This window comes from Erythranthe guttata, chromosome 7 (assembly GCF_056151865.1).
Source record: "Erythranthe guttata isolate IM_541 chromosome 7, IM_541, whole genome shotgun sequence".
Classification (NCBI taxonomy): domain Eukaryota; kingdom Viridiplantae; phylum Streptophyta; class Magnoliopsida; order Lamiales; family Phrymaceae; genus Erythranthe; species Erythranthe guttata.
The window spans coordinates 3,205,731-3,225,753 of NC_142539.1; the positions used below are offsets into that span (position 1 = coordinate 3,205,731).

General features: G+C 36.4%; 2 protein-coding genes across 2 annotated transcripts; one reads left to right on the forward strand and one right to left on the reverse strand.

The window, feature by feature from the left end:
- Positions 1 to 1,445: 1,445 nt before the first annotated feature.
- On the forward strand, positions 1,446 to 7,287 carry LOC105950552 (putative disease resistance RPP8-like protein 2). Its single transcript, XM_012973922.2, has 2 exons — positions 1,446 to 2,793; positions 5,036 to 7,287. Exons 1-2 carry the CDS (start codon positions 1,698 to 1,700, stop codon positions 6,790 to 6,792), a joined length of 2,853 nt encoding a protein of 950 aa, XP_012829376.2. The 5' UTR covers positions 1,446 to 1,697; the 3' UTR covers positions 6,793 to 7,287.
- Positions 7,288 to 15,068: 7,781 nt separating this feature from the next.
- LOC105950731 (S-adenosyl-L-methionine-dependent methyltransferases superfamily protein) lies at positions 15,069 to 18,631 on the reverse strand. Its single transcript, XM_012974101.2, has 4 exons — positions 18,321 to 18,631; positions 17,000 to 17,228; positions 16,591 to 16,746; positions 15,069 to 15,977 (listed from the first exon to the last, which is right to left on the reverse strand). The coding sequence occupies exons 1-4, from the start codon at positions 18,528 to 18,530 to the stop codon at positions 15,292 to 15,294; spliced, it is 1,281 nt and encodes a 426-aa protein (XP_012829555.1). The 5' UTR covers positions 18,531 to 18,631; the 3' UTR covers positions 15,069 to 15,291.
- Between the last annotated feature and the right edge of the window lie 1,392 nt (positions 18,632 to 20,023).

Sequence of the window (20,023 nt, forward strand, 5' to 3'; positions counted from 1 at the left end):
AAAATTATTTTATCAAATAAGGGCCCCTGTTTTCAGTTGTTCTTTAAACCTTGCCTATGGCCCCCGAACTCTCAGGAACGGGCCTGTTCGAATCCCACCGCTACCCATTTCAAATATTTCAAATTCAATGCTTCAAATGTTCCGCTACATTTAAGAGGTGTATTGGAAATATTAATATTAAATGATACATTTTACTAAATATTATAATATCCAGTTATTGGGATAATTTGATGTTACATCTAATTATTTACACTGAATAAATTTCAACTATAACTCTACACATAATCCACACACGTGAAATAGTACATTTTTCTCACTTTGCTTATAAGTTATTACATTTTTTTTTTGCTCATGAGTCGTTACATTATTCAAGGCTTTGATTATCGTGTCGTGTCATTAGAGGTGTTATCTGTTGACGGTAATTTCCCGTCCCTTGAATAATAAGAAGGATAAATAACACTTAATCCCCTATAATTTGAACTTTTTACACATGATCAGTGGCGAGTCCAGGAATTGCGTAGAGGATGGGCTTAAATTTTTGGGGGTTCGGGGGCAGCGCCCCCGAATTTTTTTTAAGGTTTTTTTGCTAATAAAATCAGAAAATAGGAAAAGAAGAAACGGAAAAAAATAAAATAAAATAAAAACAAATTTTAGAGTTTTTTTTGCATTAATTTGAATTTTGGGTGGGCTAATTAACAAAATTTATGACTTTTTTTGAGTTAATTTGGATTTTGAGGGGGCTAATTAATAAAATTTAGGTAGACTAAATAGATATATGATATAATATAGGGGGGATTTTGTAAATTGAGGGTAGGCTTGAGTCCACCCTTGCCTAAGGGTGGACTCGCCCCTGCACATGATTCATTTCTATTTACAATATAAGCATATGAATCCCTTGTATTTTTAATATAAATACATACTTCCCTTGTAGTATTTCACTTGCCAAATAATCATACTCATTAGCAAGAGGATGTTTTTGAAAGTACAATAGGGTCATGTGTTTATATAAAAATATAAGGAGATTATGTGTTTATATTAAAAATGTAAAGAGCTTATTTTGCACAAAGCTCAAACACTGGAAGTTAATCTTTATTTAGCCTAACAAGGAAATAAATAGTGTTTTGACAATGACCGAGTTAGGCTCCTTCGACCCTACGCTCGATGAATAAACATTAGGTGTGTCTTCTGCTGGCACGTGTCCTTTTTTGTATTTTCTAAAACCCCTACAGGTTAACCCTAATAGGGAAATATATTATAAAATATAAAAAATAATACGTGACAGCAAAAGACCCACCCTGTATTTATCAACGGGTGTAGGGTCGAAGAAGTATTCGTCGTAGACAAACACAACCAATGAGAAGAGTTCAAACAAGAACAAGTCAAACATATCGTTCTGGCTAATCCAAACGTTGATTACCAGAAAACCACTTACAATGAAATTCATTGAATTGTTGATTACAAACACAGGTTTGTCGATACTAAAGTAGTACTATTGGCAACCAAGGTGTTTGGGAACCTGTCAAATTCACAAAAAAACCATTGCTCTATAAAATGTCCTAGTCCATAATACTAAACACAAAGAAGTGAGCTCTGTAACCATAATCCCTTATTCCATCTCATTCGCCTTCTCTTTAGGTAAAGTACCAAGTTCCCAAAAAAGAAAAGAAAAAAAAAAAAACATTCGAAAAAAGGCAAGAATGGCGTCTCCTCGTCAAACTAGAGAGGAGACGCTAACCGATTTCGAGAACAGTTTTCGAGATCTCATCCACACGTTCAGGAAGCAGGTGGATGCAGAGTTGAAGTACGTCAGAAAAGCCCGGTCGCTGAGGTGGCCTTGGGCGGCCGCCCCAGCGGCCACGTACAAACATCTGCAACTGATTAGAAGAGAGAGCTTCAGTGGGGATAGCTCTAATCTGGAGAGCCTGCTGCAACAGCTGAAGGACCGATCGGTCGGCTTGCTTCATCTGGTCGAAGAAGCCAATCACGAACTAAGGAAACTCCTCCTAATCGAGCTACCCTACGAAATTGATGATTTCATCGACGTCATAATCTGGAAGGGGAGCGTTAAGAAATCGGGTGCTTTCAAGGTCACGAGCCTTGGCTATGGCCGTGCTAGGTGGAGGAGACTAGAACTGGAAATCCAATCGGTTCTCGAGCGTCTTGCACAGCACGATGTGGCTTCTCCTCATTCGCCGAAAGCAGTCTCGCCGAGTCGTACTACTGTTTTGATGGAAGAAGATAATAAATTCCTGGTGCCGGATCAGAAGGAAGTAATAAAACGACGACTACTACTTTCAGATAGCAGTAGTAGTAGTAGCAGTAGTAGTAGTGGGCCCCCCATCGTTGTAGTGTGGGGTCCAGGGGGCATGGGCAAGACTAGTCTTGTGAAGAAATTGTACAATGAAGATATTGAAATTCGTCGACAGTTTGTGTGTTTCGCTTGGGTGGAAATGCCAGAGGACTTCCAAGCAGGAAACGTCATGCAGTCGATACTAGAGCAGCTAGTGCCGAGCATGTCAAAGAAACGGGTCGCGGAGATGTCGGTTGTGGAGCTGATTGGGGAACTCCACAACGTGCAGAAACAGAAGAAATGCCTGATTGTGTTGTCCGGTGTACAGAGGAAGGAGAACTGGGGAATGCTGACCGTGGCTTTCCCGACGGCCGAACATTGCACCCAAAGCAAAATTTTGCTGACGACCGATCAACGCGATTTTGCACAAGAGATTGGTGAAGCTCACCATATTAAACCCTTGCACGAGAAAGAAAGCTGGGAACTATTTATGAGCAAAACAGGTTTTCCACACTTGACTTCTTTTTTTTTTCCTTTTTCAGAATTATTGGAGATAATATTATTAAATGATACATTTCACTAACAGCTTAAACTCTTAGTTGAGATGGTCATTCAACAACAATCTTTTTGTTTTCCTTTGTGTAAAAAGACTGAAACTGAGATACGCGGTTGTAGCTTTGGGTGTTAATCAGTCTAGAATTGCAAACTTTTCTACGGTTATTCGAATGGAAACCGGTGGCACAATTTTCTTTTGGGTAAAGTACAATTTCCACTCCTGTACTATAGCCATTGTCGCATTCACCACCTATACTACCGGAAAATACAAAGCGCCCCCTAGTTTTAACAGTCAATGCTCAGAATTTTGACGGTGTTAAAAATCACTATGCAATTACACTTTTGCCCTTACCATTTGTATGGTGAGGAAAAAGCCTGTTGAGTATACTAAAAGGGTAAGGTTGTCATAAAAATCAAACATATGTAGTCAACACACCACATGAGCTTTGACCGACGGATTTGCTAGCGGCAAGGGGGCATTTTGTATTTTACGGTACTATAAGGGGTGAATGCGACAATGGCTATAGTACAGGGGTAGAAAGTGTATTTTACCCTTCCTAATTATATAATATACTCGAGATGATCAGGTAATCGAGTTGAAAAAATAATGAACGTTACAACCTTCGTCTATTTTGTGGGCTCTTATTTGAAGGTCAGTAATTGTGCTATCATCCCTCTGATATTTGTTGCTGCTGCACTTCTTTTTTTGGCAGGGGGTGGTTGTTTTAGGCTGCAATTTGAATGCAAATTAAAGATTGTTTTTATTTATTTTTGCATAAATAACATTTAAACCCCTTGTGTTTGAGTTTTCTACACATGACCTCCTTGTAATTTCAATTTATACATATGACTCCCTGTAATTTGAACATCATGCATATGACCTCATTGTACTTTTAATATAAACACACAACCCCATATGGTATTCAATTTGCTAATTAAGTAATCATGTTCATTGGAAAATCATACTCATTAAGAAGAAGAAATTTTTGAAAGTAAAATGGGGTTACATTCTTATATTAAAATACAAGAGGGTTATATGCTCATATTAAAAGTATAAGTGAGTTATGTGCACAAAGTTCATATCATAAGGAGTTAAACGCTATTTATCATTTATTTCTTCGATCTCTTCAAAAGTTAACGAAGGATAAAGGAAAATTGAAGGGTTCGATGTTTTAGATGATTGAAAATATATGTTACCTACCACCTTAGGCCAAATTATGAAACTCATGTTTGGGAAATTACAACCACTAGTCAATTATGTAATGTCTTACACGTCCATTCTTACAGTCTCAAATTTACCTACTAAATTAGGGTTTTTTTTGTTAGAAAATACATAGTTGAAGGTAGTTGTAATTATTCAAACAAGAAGGGTTTTTTTTTTTTAATAATTTGACCTCACCTCAGGGTGACCGTAATTTGCCTTTTAAGATACAATAGACGAATGGGTTAAAAAATGGGGACAAGTGACCATTTGTGAAATAAATCAATCATCTTAAGTTTTTAAGATTTTGCAAGTCTAAATAATCCTTAACTAGCATTTTTTCCCCGTGCGATGCACGTGATATTATTTAAATAGTAAAAAAAATAATAATTAATTTAATACATAATAAGAAAATATACTACACTAATATAGTAAAATTTAATAATGTAGTATTATTTATATTGAATTTCTAGCTTTATCTCTTAAGATTTGAGATACATTGATGAAAATTAGGAGATCAATAATTGTTGAAAATTATATTAAAAAATTAGTACATAAAAAATATTAAAAATAAATAATTACATAAATAGCAATAAGGTAGGATTTTTCACGGGTTAGTTTTAATTTTGATAATTGTTAAAATTATAGTTAGAAATTAGTAAAGAAAAAATATTAAAAATAAATAATTACAGAAATACCATTAGGATTTTTTAGGGTTGCCCAGCGTTTCTTTCTTTTGTATATAAGATTTGAACTTCAATTACATTTTCTTAAATATTTGTAAACTGTTTTTGGGAATCGATTAGTGTTCAAATTTATTTTTGAAAGTGTTTGCAAACGGCTCAACTTTTAAAAATAAGCACTTATGTAAAATCTTTTGGAAATATAATCTAAATGATTCACTCACTAACAACTTCAACTATTTCATCTTGATCACAAACACCCTCACATTGCATCGTATTAAGTTTGACACTTTTGTTATTTTCTAGAGATCATATTCGACGAAAACACGAAGAAGACAATGATGAACATAGTAAGTCTATGCAAAGGCTCGAGGCTGGCGATAGCGATTCTCACGGGATATTTCAACAGCATCGATATAAGCTTATCCGATTGGGATAGCCAGTTTGCTGATGATCTAAAGTCTCATCTAAGAGAGGAAGAGAACGATCTCGAGCAAATCGTGCGAGATGTAGTAGATTTTAGTTACTCTAAGCTAAGCCACGAAATCCAGGATTGTTTTCTTTATCTTGGTCATTTCCCCGTCGAACGAGAGATACAAGTCGATGATCTCTACATCATGTGGATCGACGAAGGACTGATATCGCCACAAAGTGACGAGGATCCGATGCAGGTTGCACAACGTTATTTAGAGGAATTATTTCAAAAGAATCTCGTCCAAGCGGTGGACGAAGAAGAAGAAGATGGCCGGAGATCCAAATCATGCAAGCTTCATCCCCTTGTACGAGAATTTTGCATTGTCGAAGCAGAAAAGGAAGAACTATATAAGGTCATTCCGAGTCGTGGAAATCGAGTTGGATCGGTTAGGTCTTTGGTCCGTCGACTTTCAATAAATACCAAGAGCTACGAAGATGGATCTTCCTCCAGAGAATGCGCCAAAGCCAGCCCTCGTCTACGGTCTCTGTTCGTTTTCGGGACGTTCGAGCCACAACCGGATATTGGGGAGCTGGAATTGCTGAGGGTTTTGGAGTTCAACGGGGTTGACTTCCGCGGGTGGGACCTACCGAAAGGGATTGGCGGGGAGCTGATATGTTTGAGGTACCTGAGTTTCAAGAGGTGCTACCTGGGAAAGTTGCCTGCGTCTATTGGTGAGTTAACTCACCTCAAGACCCTCGATTTACGAGTGGAGGCAGGTTGCGTGGTGAGCATACCTAATGTCCTGTGGAAACTGAGGGAGCTCAAGCGACTTTATCTTCCGGCGAGATTTGAGTGTGTAGTTGTCGTCGATGATAAGATTGGGAGCGGCAGGTTGAGTTTGAGGGGCTTGAAAGATCTCGAAGTTCTAGTCAACTTCAATACGCTCGTATGCGATGCTCTCGATTTGGGTGTGATGAAGAAACTCCAGCACGTTGGTGCTATTGTAGAGGAGAACCACAAGCACTTGGAGATAATCTTGGAATTCGCCAAAGTGGTTTTCACCGCATTGCGTTATTTCTCGATTGACGTTGTGAACTTCAATTGTTTTCACGAGGAGAAACGGTCCGTCCTGGCCAAACTGTTGGATTCCCGGCGTGTCAGCTCGTTGCGGTTGGAAGGATATATAAAGAAATTGCCGGTACATCACATGAGATCAATCCAAAACCTGACGGAAATCGTGCTAAGTGGCGCTGAGCTGGAAGATGATCCAATGCCGGTATTTGGAGAGATCCCGAACCTGAGAAGCCTCACCCTCAGCAACGACGCGTGTGTTAGGAAGAAAATGGATTGCCTCGAGACGGGTTTTTCGCAACTCAGAACCCTCAAACTTAAGAACCTTCGCAACTTAGAAGTGTGGGATGTTGAAGAAGGAACGATGCCGCAACTAATGAGCTTATCGGTTAATAATTGTGGGAAATTGACGATGTTGCCCGTTGGATTAAAATATCTGAATGCACTACGAGAGCTGAAGGTTGTGTCGATGCCTAAAGAATTCGAGAAGAGGGTACAAGTGGTGGAAGGAATAGAAGGTGAAGATGTTTGCAAGGTCAATCACGTTCTTCGTATCGTCATCGTCAGCTCCACGTAAGTAAGTGATGATAGTACGTGTAATATATATATTTTCTTAGCTTTTGATAGCATTTTCGTGAACTCTAGGGGTACTCTTTCCTTATTAGGCCCAAACAAGGTTTTAACGAGGCCCCAATTTATATTCAGTAAAATATTTTCTTGAAAAAAAGAAAGGTTTTTCAAGAAAAGAAAGGTTTTTTTGTTTTTTTTTTTTTTTTTTTATTTCTCCTCTTAAGGGTGTGAAGTATGTAAGGTTGCAATAAATGATGGACCCTTGAACTCTTAGTTTCCCTTCTTTTATTTCAACCGAAGTGTGGGAAATCGGAGAAGTGCGACGGGAGAATTTGGATCCTCTGTGCCGAACATATTCATCAGATATTTTGAAATTCATCGGCAAATATCGATATGATCCAGCAAAGCGTCCGAATAAGTGGCATAGCCTATAAATTGTAATAATTTTGTAAAATATTACATTATTTATTTCATCGTTCATGTATTATAAAAGTTTTTATAATTCTCTCCCTTTGTTGTAAATTACTGATTGTGATAAATGTAGAAGATGTGTTTCAAAGTGTGTCTTATCATTCAATGTATGTGAATTATTTGTTGTGACTTGTAAAATTTGTAACTATTTGTTGGGAGAAAATTTCAATCACACAAGGCGACACTCGCAGTGCCGCCCGTTTCGGCGTATTCGCCGGCGGTTCCTTGACTATCGGGGAGCATAAAGGTTTGCATTGAAATTGTTATGGGGTTCAACTGAATGAAGATGATAATACTATTGTTGTTGGAAAACAATTTGCTTGATAACATGTATTTGCATCCCAATGCTATGACAATATAATAAACATTGTTGTATATATTGCAGATATCTTATATATAAAAGAAAGAAATGTTGTGCAACCCTAACAAAACCCTAATGTTATTTCTGTAAATATTTATTTTTAATATTTTTTCTCTACTAATTTCTAACTATAATTTTTAACAATTATCAAAATTGAAACTAAACCGCGAAGAATCATACCCTAATGGTTAAATCTTAATCTATATATTTGAATTATAAATCTCAATATGTAAAATTTAAAAAAATTAATGTTATATAAAATATGAATAATACTATATTATTAAATTTTACCATGTTAGTGTACTATATTTTCTTATTTTGTATTAAATTGATTATTTTTTTCACTTTTGAAATAATATCCCGAGTATCGCACGGGGAAAAAATGCTAGTTAATATTAAATGATACATTTCACTAAAAGTTTAAGCTTTTGGTTGAAATGGTCATTCAACAAGGTATTAGAGTCAGGCCAAATGAAAGGTCCTGAGTTCGAATCCCACCGCCACTCAGTGGCGGAGCCATCTTCGGTAAGGGTGGGCTCCAACTCATTGTGGATTAAAAAAAGTTTCTTCTAAATACTAACTCCAAAAGGAGAAATCCCTCGCCCCAGGGCCCCCATTCCTTGGTCCGACAAATATTTGATGGAGGGATGTAAATTCATTGTGACTCAATGGCCCGTTAGGGAAGCGGACCTGACCTGGTGCCCAAATGGAACCAACCCTCATTGGAGTTGAAATTCCCACAGTGCGGCTGCCATAATTCAATCATAGGTCATTACTCCAACTTACCGCCGACAACCGGAACCAGTTGAGCTATACCCATACGGGAAAGTTTATTTGGGTGAGCTAATTACATATATCTAAATACTATAGCTATATGTAATTTGTCCACCCAAATAATTTAATTTAGTCCACCCAAGTAATTTAGTTTAGGCCATCCACCAAAAATTATGCATTCTTAGTTAAAGATAATAAAATTTGTTCTACTTTATACGAATGAATGAAAAAAATCTCGGGGGCTCTGCCTCCGAACCCCTGTAAATATAAGCCCACCCTATCTCGAATTCTTGACTCCGCCACTGCCGTCACCCGTTTTAAATATTTCAAGTGCAAGGCTTCAAATGTAATTTAACTGCACTTGAGGGGTTCATTGGAGATATTAATATTAAATGATATATATAACCGCATGTACTATAAAATGCGATCTAACACTGTCAATTTGTACAGTGTTGTTACCTTTTTATCCTTACTTTTATTTGATAGAAATAGGCATTTTCTTGCTTTGTCCCTTGCCCAATTTTTCGAACATATCAGAAGAAAAGTGAGAAAATTTTCCCCCGTTTCCTTCCGTATCGATCACAAAATCAACTTTGTTTGAAGCAATTTGAAGAGAATTTGGCATAGATTATGCGTAATATATGTGCCTTTTACTTATGGCAAAAAAAACTATGGGTGCATTTTAAATCAATAATAACTAATCTCTTGTACTTGTTTGGAATTTGGATTGAGGGATTTGGGGATGGATTTCAAATCCCCACCCATCATTTTTTGGTGTTTTTTGAGCAATTGGGGTAGATTTTAAATGACTCCAAATTGAATTAATTTCAAATACTTCCTTTAAATTCCTTCCCCAAATCAAATCCTTCCATCCAAAATGGACGTTGATTATTCGGTTGTCAGTTGTCACCGACTCCCTAATCAAAAATTGAGGGGATGTTTTCAAAATATGAATTTATAAGGGGTTGTTTAAAATGAAAAGGAATGGATGGACTAATATGTAGTGAAACTTAGTCTTGAGGGCCTAATTGAAATAACCACAATAAGTAAACGCTCAATAATAATTTGAAGTCAATCATACATTAAGTCCTATACGTTTTCAAGCATTGAAAGGTCGTGTGCTATACAGATACTTTTGACAATTTCAATTTCAATTTTTTTTTTAATTTTTTTTTAGAACAATACTTTTGACAATTTTAAGTCATACAAATCCTCTAATTTTATATTATGCAACTTGAACAAAAAAAACATAGTAAAATTAAAATCAAGCCTAAGAAGAAAATATGGTGTCTTTGTCACGCAATAATAGAATATGGATCAATTATGACCTGACCAAGTCAAACCATAAATAGTATATGAACACATGCTTAATTCTGTTAGTATGACTAGAATATTAATGAAAATGACCAAAAGTATTAAATTTTTGAAACATGAGGGATTGAATACATTTCTTTTTTAATAAGAGGAGAAAATATGAAATCGAGGTAAACTTAAGGGACTAAACGTGTACTTTTCCCATTTATGGAGACATTAGTTAAAATAAGGTATTTTGGTAATAACTCTTTCACATGAACTACGATAACGCATAATTTATGAGACAAATAATTTACAACGTTTATATTTTGTGAGTTTTACCGAACACAAACAGAAAATAAGATATATATATATATATATATATATATATATATATATATATATATATATATATATATATATATTTTGGTTGTAACTCTGGCATTTTAAACTTCCTGCATTTATTCAAGTTGCGTTGGAAAACCAACATAACGTAGATCTATATTTTCATGTTTTATTGTTTTCTGGTTGCATCATTGTGAAATACAACAATAAAAAATTAATATAAAAACATGAATTATGTCTTAAAAACGTCAAGTATTTTTGTCTAATAAGAAATCAAGAGTTCAAAGAAAAACTCAAGAAACAAAATATATGACATCAAAAAACCAAAAAATGGAATAAAAGGTGACGTCCCATAATCTAGTGGCCTATATATTATGTGTCTGTATATATAAATATGTCTGCTGGTAAACATTTTAAATAGGGGGTATCCTTTTCCTTGTTTTAGGTCGACATTTTTAACGAGGCTCCTATGTGCCTTTTCGGAATAAAAGTACAATTTTTTTAGGGGAAAAAAAAAATATATATATATATATATATATATCTTCGTGGCGTAATTTGTGGGATAAACAAATATACAAGTACTAATAAACAGATATACAAGTATAAAAAATATATATATATACACAGGTATATGTAGATGTTCCAAGGAAGGAAGTCTTTGCAAATGAATCCAACATTTGCAAGAGTGGACCTTTTTGAATGTAGCATTTAAGTACTTTGCACTCTAAATTTTTTTATAACACTTTGCACCATCGAAAAGTAATAAATAATTCACATTGCTCCCCATTTGAAGTTTCAAGATTAATAAGGATAATTTTTTATTTAGTATGCAAATATAATTGCAAAAATAGAATTCTCATACAAAATCATGAAATTATTGGATCGGTACGTTTTTCATTGGAATTGATAATTAAAAAAGTTCGTTCATTTTTTTTTTAATGAAAATATATATTTTTATGTAATTTGGTGAAGAAGTAGTTCAAAGGTTGAAAATTAATAATTTAAATATTTTTTTTTCTCCACAATTGTTTCTAAACAAATATCAATTGAGCGTAATGTCATAATTTATTACCTTTCAATGGTGCAGAGTGCAAAATACTATATTTTGAAGGTGCAAAGTGAAATTATCATTTCTTAATGTATTTTCCAGGTTGGAAACAGTACGGTTTTAACACATTTCCCTTTGTTTACTCGTTGACATACAACATAATATATAAGGGTCAATTACAACGCCTTTGAGGTCAGTCAAATTACGAAAAGCCCTGTTATGTTTGTGTAATCACAACTCTTCCTCTCCATCAACTATAAATCTTCTTATACGTCCACTTTTATGTTTTAAATTCAACATAATTTTCTAGAGTTTGTGCAATCTTCTCTAGTTTGTATTCGTTTCGTGCAAAAATGCAATTTCTGATGCACTACAATCTGATATTTATAACCCAAAAAACACATCTTATGACCATCTTGCTTTAAAATGTGGAGCTCGAATGGTGTAAAACGGACACAAACTAGAGAATATTCCATATACTCTCGAAGATTTCACTAAATTTGATACTGCAAGAGTGGACGTATAAGAATATTCATTGTTGATGGACGGTTGTAATTACCCAAACATGAAGGGTTTTCGTAATTTAACCTTACCTCAAAGGGTGGCCGTAATGTATCCAAATATATAGTCTTAAAATTTACCGGTTACGTTGTGGGATATATTTTACATATTAAGAGTAAATTGCATTTACTACCCCTGTAAAATTCGCAACTGCACGATCCCCTGCATAAAAAAATTAGTAAATGCCCCCCTATGCGTACTTTTAGAATGCACATTCGACCCATATACTTTATTCCCATTGACTAGCTGTGAAAAGACCAAAATACCCTGAGTAAGTTTGTTATATTATACGTTGGAAATTTTTTCATTATATTTAATAAAATTTTATGTTTTATTTCTATTTTAAACAAATAAAATACACAACATATTATTAAATATAAATATATAAAAAGGAAGAAAAAAAGGGCAAATTACGGCCACCCCCTATGTATGGTCAAATTACGAAAAGACCCCTCTTGTTTGGGTAATTACAGCCACTCCCCTCCTTTTAAATATTTTTACGTAAAATTTATGTAATTCGGTTATTTACCGAACCAAATCGTATATTTTGTTCGGTAAACGGTATGAAATGTTGGCGTGCCGAAATTTTGGTCCGGTTTTACCGAATTAACATCCCTAAATTTACCTCTGGAGGGGTCTTTTCGTAAGATAAATGTATAGTTGAGGGGGGTGGCTGTAATTACCCAAACAAGAGGGGGGTTTTCGTAATTTGACCATAGCTCAAGGGGGTGGCCGTAATTTGCCCAAAAAAAAAACCACCTTCCCAGCAAACACAGTCGTCTTCCCCGCAGAGCCCCCCAACCGACCCTCCCCATTCAAACCCACAGTCCTTTATCCACCATTTCTGCCCATCAGCCGCTCTTGCTCCGCCACTACTGCCCGCACTTCGTTCATCTTCGACGAAGAGGGATTTTTTCCTCACCTCCGACACATATCCTTCCACCCGACAATTCCAACGCTGCAAAACCACCTTCTGCAATTCTTCAGGTTCAGAAATTTTGGAGAGGAAGAAGAGAAAACGAGGAAAGAAATTAGGGGATAGGTTTAGGATTTTAATTAAGTTCTGAAAAATTGCAATTTAACCCTTGGATTTGTTTTAAAAATTCAATTTAGTTCCTTACCTTTAAAAATTATATGGTTAAGGGCTGAATTTTTTTATTGCAAATAACCACGGGGTAGTTTTGTCCTTTCATAAGCAAAAGGGAAGAAAAAATCGCAAATGCGGCGAGTGAGCGGTGAGCCGCACGATCAGCTCCAAGGGGGTTTTCGCCTCTGACTAATAAGCATAGGGGTATTTGCTAATTTTTTTATGACAGAGGGGGAATCGTGCAGTTTCGAATTTCATAGGGGTAGTAAATGCAATTAACTCTACATATTAATACCAATATATTACTATATACAATGTGTTCTTATAAATTTAAATTTCAGTTTTATTTTTCCCAGCTGTTCACATCAGAAGAATATAATTTTTTTCCTTGTTTTCTACCATTTTTGTCCCTTTTCCGACCGGCCATTGATGTAAGATATCTCCGCTAATTCTCTGAGATGCATCGTAAACTGAATATATTCCGGAGACGAGACCCGGCCAAGCTCCAATCCGTTCCACGTGCTGGATCGGCCAAGAAAGATAACCCGCCACCGAAGATACTACAGTTAATCAACACTCCGATGCCGCCGTCGCCAAGCGAGCTCCAGGCGCTGCCAAGATTCGGCCCGCTTTACAGCCAAGGTACAAGAGAATCTTACTGGAGCTTTAAGGAGGAAGCGTGGAGCATTGTAGAACAATCGGGAGGCATAAACAATAACGATATCTACACAATCATGGGGAGAGCAGACATAGAAAAAGCTGCAAGAGGTAGCTACGTAAACGACGCGAATAACCTGCTGCAGTCTGAATTCATCTGGATGATGATCAAAGACGGATGCTTCTTCCTCCACCTGGCACTGCTACTCCTCGGAGCCTCCGACCACTTGGGATACCCTAGCGGCCATTTAATCTTCGGCGGCCGACAGAAGGCAAAGGACATCAACGACTGGATGAAGGCCATGTTATTTGTCGGCAACCAGATTCCGGCCATAGTTATCAAGGAACTGATGAAGCAGAACTTTTTCCAGCAACTGGTTAGAAATAATCAAGGAAAATGGGAGGAGCCTCGAGGTATATTCCGGCTGGCCCTGTACCAGTTACTCGGTTTACCGCCGAGCCAAGGAGGAGTAATAATCTACAATAACGATGATGATTTTTTTGGAGAGAACACAACTGACCTACTCCATGGCCTCCAGTGCATGGTTCTCGGGTCGGTACCGAAACCGAAGATAAATATAAGTACTAGCAACGTGGACTTCGAATCGGGCCAACACGGTATTGTTCCGATTGAAGACGGCCAGAGATTCCCCAGTGCTGTCGAGATGGAACAAGTTAGCATTAGCTTCAAGAGACAAACGAGAGGCCGGGGAGCGAAAGATATCCAGTTTTCGGAGAATTTCCACGGGGCTTCTCTTCGCCTGCCTGTTTTCGCGGTGGGCGATGACACGGAGCTGGTGTTTCAGAGTTTGATAGATTACGAGAAAACCCAGAAGAATTCATCTCCGACGAACAGCAAGATTATTAATAGATGGGGGGTCTCCTCATACGTGCGGCTAATGAAGGACCTTGTTCGTGGCCGGGAAGACGTAAAGCTATTGGAGAAGCAAGGAATCATTACATCGTGCGACCTCAAACATAAGGATAACTTGCCTGGAGTTCTAGGCCGGCTCACCGGTTGCGAAGGGTTTATCACATCGGAACTCGACACTGTGAGGCTGCTCACGACACACTATTCCAGACCTGCCGTGTGGGGGAATCTCAAGAAATCTCTCAAGATCCTCATCACCTTTGTCATCAGCTTCTTCGTCATGTTCGTGCTTACGTTTCTTCAAACTTTTTATACGATTTATGAATATCACCACCGAAACGCACCACCACTACCACCACCACCACCACCACCACCTCCTAGTTAACGTTAACAATTCATAGTTTACCATTTGTGGTGGTTCTTCTCAGCCTTTTGTTGTTGTTAGCAGTTACACAGTAAATGGTTTTCTGTATTTAGCTATGTATCAAAATTCAACATCCTCTTCTCCGATTTTTTTTTTCCTCAGAAATCAAATATCCTGAGTTTGAATTTCCCTATCGACGCTTTAATTTATATGTTAAGTATGTCACACAAGGTTGTCTCCCATGTATGTTACACAGACACTCCAACTTTCTAATGTATCCATGTTCCGGACACGTTTCGTGTAGACGCCTGCCGGACTTTAGTGTTGAAATATTTAGTTTCAATGTTTTTTTACATTAGGACAAAAAAATGCGCACGGACGCATTATGTAATGCCATTCCAGATTTTTTTACCCCAAACGTTGATGTGCACATTTCGAGTTTTTTACCCAATTTTTCCTCAAAATGTTTATTTCTTTTCTCTTTATCATAATTGATATATACACAGTGTACGAGGGAAATAAATAGATAATATCAAACATTTCTCTATGTAGATATACTAGATTTCAGCCTAAACGGCAAAACCCAATGCTTCCATGTTCTCAAAACACAGATGCGACAACACGCATGCAATGTGCTACAAATACTCGAGAGCCACTTTTCACGGGTGATTTAGTCACACGAGAGTAAAACCTCCTTTTATATACTGCAAACACGAAAACGGCATTTCAACAAGTTTCTCAACTTCAAGAGCTTTGCACATTAGACTGTTCAAAACCAAATTCGATATCGAACTTTCCTCAGGCCCCACAAAACCTCTACACACAACAAGAGAAGTATTACACACCCAAGGCACAGAAACCGTGTAAGCAAAACCATTACCAGAACTACCCTTCCCTAACAGAGCATCTTTATAAGCACCGCACACTTTCGACACGTGTCTTCCCATCGGCAAAGAGGATAAACCCGGTTGACTCAGTGAGTCGTCTTCAACGAAATCAGCATCCGTGTGCAGATTCACCACAACTGTTCCATGATCTGGGTGAAGCCTATCACCCAGATTCCGTAAAAACGGAGAATTGGGTTCCCATAACTTGTGTGGAAAAATGTCTTCGCCGTCATAGGCATCGATAAAGATGATGTCATACATATCAGTGCTCTCGAGAATGAACTTCTCGGCATCGGAATTGAACAAGAGTAGCCTTTCGTGGGTGCCTTTCCAGAGTAACTTGTCGAGAGGGTTTGGTTTTGGATAAGCCCGTTTACCAGATGATGTCACGACTGAGTAAGAAGGAAACCCCATTGCTTGGATTGAAGCTGAGATTACAGTAGGGTCTATTTCAACTGTGTGAACTATAGCACCTGAAAACGATTCCATTTCCACCACTTCAGTAAGAGTCGATAGCAAACTGTACCAGTTAATTCGTTTTTCTAACAAAAGAATGATATGCCATATCTTACAATATTTGGAAAGAAGAATATATATATACACATATATATATATAGGGTAAATTACGGCCAGCCACCTGAGGTAAAATCAAATTACGAAAAAATCCCTCTTGTTTGGGTAATTACAACCACCTCCCTCAACTAAGAATCTTCTTATACGTCCACTCTTATAGTGTTAACTTCAACATAATCTTCCATTCCGTTGAATGTGCTCTAGTTTGTACTTGTTTTGTGCAAAAATGCAGTTTCTGATACATCACAATCTGATATTTTCAAGCAAAAAGACACATCATATGATTATCTTGTTTCACATTGTGGAGCTCGAATGGGATAAAACTGGAGAATATTCCACATAATATAGAAGATTCCACTAAATTTAACACTGCGAGGGTGAACGTGTAAGAAGATTCGTAGTTGAGGGGTGTGGTTGTAATTACCAAAGATGAGGGTTTTGTTTTTGTAATTTTACCATATCACAGAGGTATGGCATCATCATCAAATGCAGAAGTTTGTTTAGTTTCCGAACCTGGAATTTTACTAGCGAGAAACAACGGCAGGCTTCCACCACCATGGCCGATGCATAAAACGTTCATATTTTGCTTGCCTCGTACAGCATTCTTGACTAAATCCCCGCTACTTAATAAGATGGTAGCCAATCCAACAGATACCATGCTCTTCACATCTGCAGACAAACATATAAACCAATAAAACAGAGCCGAACATTTGTATAGTCTTCGAAGTTCGAAAGAGAACGTCCAAATAAATAATCTCGTTCATATTATGCCGCTGGCATCCAACGACATTAAACTCTATGAATTGCGGGAAATAAACACCTTCTTTCGAAAACTTTTCCAAAATATACGAAAGCATCTATACATTTGCGGGAAAATTTTATGAACAAGAATTGTGAAAGGAAAAAGTCCGATGGAAATTACATGGTACAGCTAGACAGTGTGCCTGCTGCATAAAGCACAACGAGCCAGGTTCTTTTTCATTACGTGCAGCCAAAATTTTAACGGTGCTTTCGCGAGTATAGTCATTAAAGTGAAGTGTTCTCCACTCGTAACCAATAACTCGGAATTCTCCTTCGTCTTTAGAATCTGGAAATAACTCTGCATGCCTCTGTTTAAGCCATTTTTCAGTCTTTGGCCAGTACGATCTGTCCTGCATCAATTTTATACTAGGTTAGTGACTATTATAATACAAAACAATTTCAAAGTTCGATTAAAACTTAAAAGTACTATTATTTAAAAGTAAAAATTAAATGAGATGAAAGGCAATAATAGATCAAGTTATAGATTACTCTGCAATGAAAACCAGAGGATTTAAACACTGGATAGATGACAGTAACATTAATTTGATAATCAAACTAAGCTTATGAATTAAAATCAATCAGGGCTAGGGGTGGAAATTGGAATGGAATTTCTAAATTCCGCCAATTCCGATCCGAAAATATCCGAATTTGGAACCGTATTTTTTACTACGATTTTGAAGTTTTGATTTCTGATTTTTCCGAATTTATTTGGAACGGAATCGGAATTGTATATAAAATTACTAGAAATTCTGATTTCCAGTCCGATTTTAGTTTTGAATATTTCTATTGTTTTTTGAAATATGTAATATAACTTTCTGATATATTTTGTAATTCCATAATATAACTTATGTTATATTTTATATGAAAAATATGAATAGCGAACGGCCAAGTAAATTATAACCTCAGAAATATAATTGGTACCAAAAACTCACTGTTGCATTTTTCCTTCTCAGAAAATCTCGGTTTCAATTTGTTGTTCCTAAATGTGGTTTTAATTATTGCGTTTTGTCCCTCTTTTATATTTTCTTGCATTTTCCTGCAAAATTTCAAAAAAGATAGAAAAATATTGTGAAAATTCGCATTATATCCGAATTTGGAACAAGAGATTATAAAAAATAGGAATGATCTTTTGCATTCCAATTTTTTTCCATTTTTTACTTCCGAAAAAAATTGAAAATTTCCGAAAAAGCCATTTCCGATCCATTCCGTCCAATTTCCACCACTAATCTGGGCTAAATCAGAGCTTAACCAGATATTCCAAACATCATACAACTGCACTAACACTATCAAATATCAATATTACCAACATCGTACTCAAATTCAAATGCAGTTGATTCCTTCATACTAAAGAATATACCGTTCATAAAAAATTCAACATTAAAAAAAGTCAAAACAGATTATAAAAACAAGCAGTGCATTTTACTCTACATATATAAACTCACCGGTTTGGAAGAAGGGTGAGCTAGCACAGAAACGACGCCGTTTCCGGTATCGGAAACTTCTCGGAAAACTGTGCGGCTGTTAGAGGAGCCGCTGTCCCACCACTCTGAGGAGTAAAACCAGTCGCCTTCGTCCTCGATACGGCGGCGATTAATCGCCGTCGAGTAGCGGCGGAGGCTTGATTTTAGGTTGAGCCTCGCCGAATTGAACATTTCTGTAATCAGAAGCTTATTGAAATAACTGTTTTGGTTGAACACAAAAAGCCCAGGCTGAAAGCAAATATTAGGGTTTAAGGTTTTGACTTGGTTAATACTTTAATTATCGTCTACTTATGATTGACTGTTGATAATTGAAGTGAACAAATTTCAAACAAGAAAATTACAGTTTTCACCCCTCAAGTTTGCACTGATTTCACATTTGGTCCCCTATATTCATAAAACACATTTGGTCCCTCCTCATGTACTAATAATTTAGGGGTTATTTTACATCCCCTAGCCACCAAATAAACTAGGGATAAACTCAAGCCCAAATCATCCTTTCACATACCCCCTGGGGTAGTGAAAGTACTATACTACCCTTATGTGCAATTTTCGGCCAGACTGCATTCAGCATTTATGGTCCTGCATTTATCATTTTCGCTGATTTATTTATTATTATTTTCTTTTTTTTTTATTTTTTTTATTTTTTATAAATCTTTTTGTTAAATATATATATATATATATATATATATATATATATATATATATATATATATTTTATTATTTATTTTCAAAACAATATGTTTACAGTACTGAAAATAACTACATGTAACTATAGTACCTATAGTAATTCATAGTTATGTTCGTTTTTTCCCCATATTTTTAGTCGATCAATTGTATACACACACGAATACTGACTTATACAAAATAAATTCATAAAACCCCTACAAAAAATTTACAAATTTAAATATTTTTATTATAAATCACATCAGAACCAATAAAATACAAATCGAAAATACATAAATATACGCATATGTAACTACGTGTAACTACATGTTACTATAGTAATGTATAGTAATGTATACAGTCTGTTGAACAGATCTGATGTAACTTAAAAAAACAAAAAATTGACACCTTCAAGGAAAGGATCAATGACCTTCATTAAGCTGCAATTGCAAATCAAAACAAAAAGAAATTACTTTAGTGCAAATCAACAAATTTGAATAAAAACATCAAAACACTAAAAAATCACCAAACATTAAGAGATCGAGAGATAGAGAAAGAGGTTATTGCTGGGAAATGCAAAAAAATATAGAAATAAATCTGAAAAGATAAAAATAAACGAAATTACCATCAAAATATAAATCCCGACGAGAGGAATCCAACGGTGGATGACCCGTCAAATTTCGACGGGTGGAACACAAAATAAAGCTCCGGCAAGACCACCGTACTCGAATGAAAAAAAAATTGCAGAAACAGATCCGCGCTCGAAACTGAATGAAATCACCACCAAAAGAAAGAGCTTGACGAGAGGAATCCAACTGTAGTTAAACCATCGAATTCCGACCACCGGAGAGAGAGTTATGGCTTCGGGAAGCAATTTCGCCGGTGAGAGGTTTGTAGCGGCGGGATTTTGAATCTGGGAGAAGAAGAGAGAGACCGTGAGTGGCTAGGGTTAAAACTGATTTTAGAAGGGTATTATAGGAACTTCAGGGTAGCCCAGGGGG

What these genes read in the sequence shown, in the direction of transcription:
- LOC105950552 (XM_012973922.2), top strand. Translation starts at nt 1,698, where the DNA reads ATGGCGTCTCCTCGTCAAACTAGAGAGGAGACGCTAACCGATTTCGAG. An exon ending in ACTATTTATGAGCAAAACAG is followed by an intron (nt 2,794 to 5,035) that starts GTTTTCCACACT and finishes GTTATTTTCTAG; the next exon opens with AGATCATATTCGACGAAAAC.
- LOC105950731 (XM_012974101.2), bottom strand. Translation starts at nt 18,530, where the DNA reads ATGTTCAATTCGGCGAGGCTCAACCTAAAATCAAGCCTCCGCCGCTAC. An exon ending in ACACTGTCTAGCTGTACCAT is followed by an intron (nt 16,747 to 16,999) that starts GTAATTTCCATC and finishes GTTTGTCTGCAG; the next exon opens with ATGTGAAGAGCATGGTATCT. An exon ending in TCTCGCTAGTAAAATTCCAG is followed by an intron (nt 15,978 to 16,590) that starts GTTCGGAAACTA and finishes AATCGTTTTCAG; the next exon opens with GTGCTATAGTTCACACAGTT.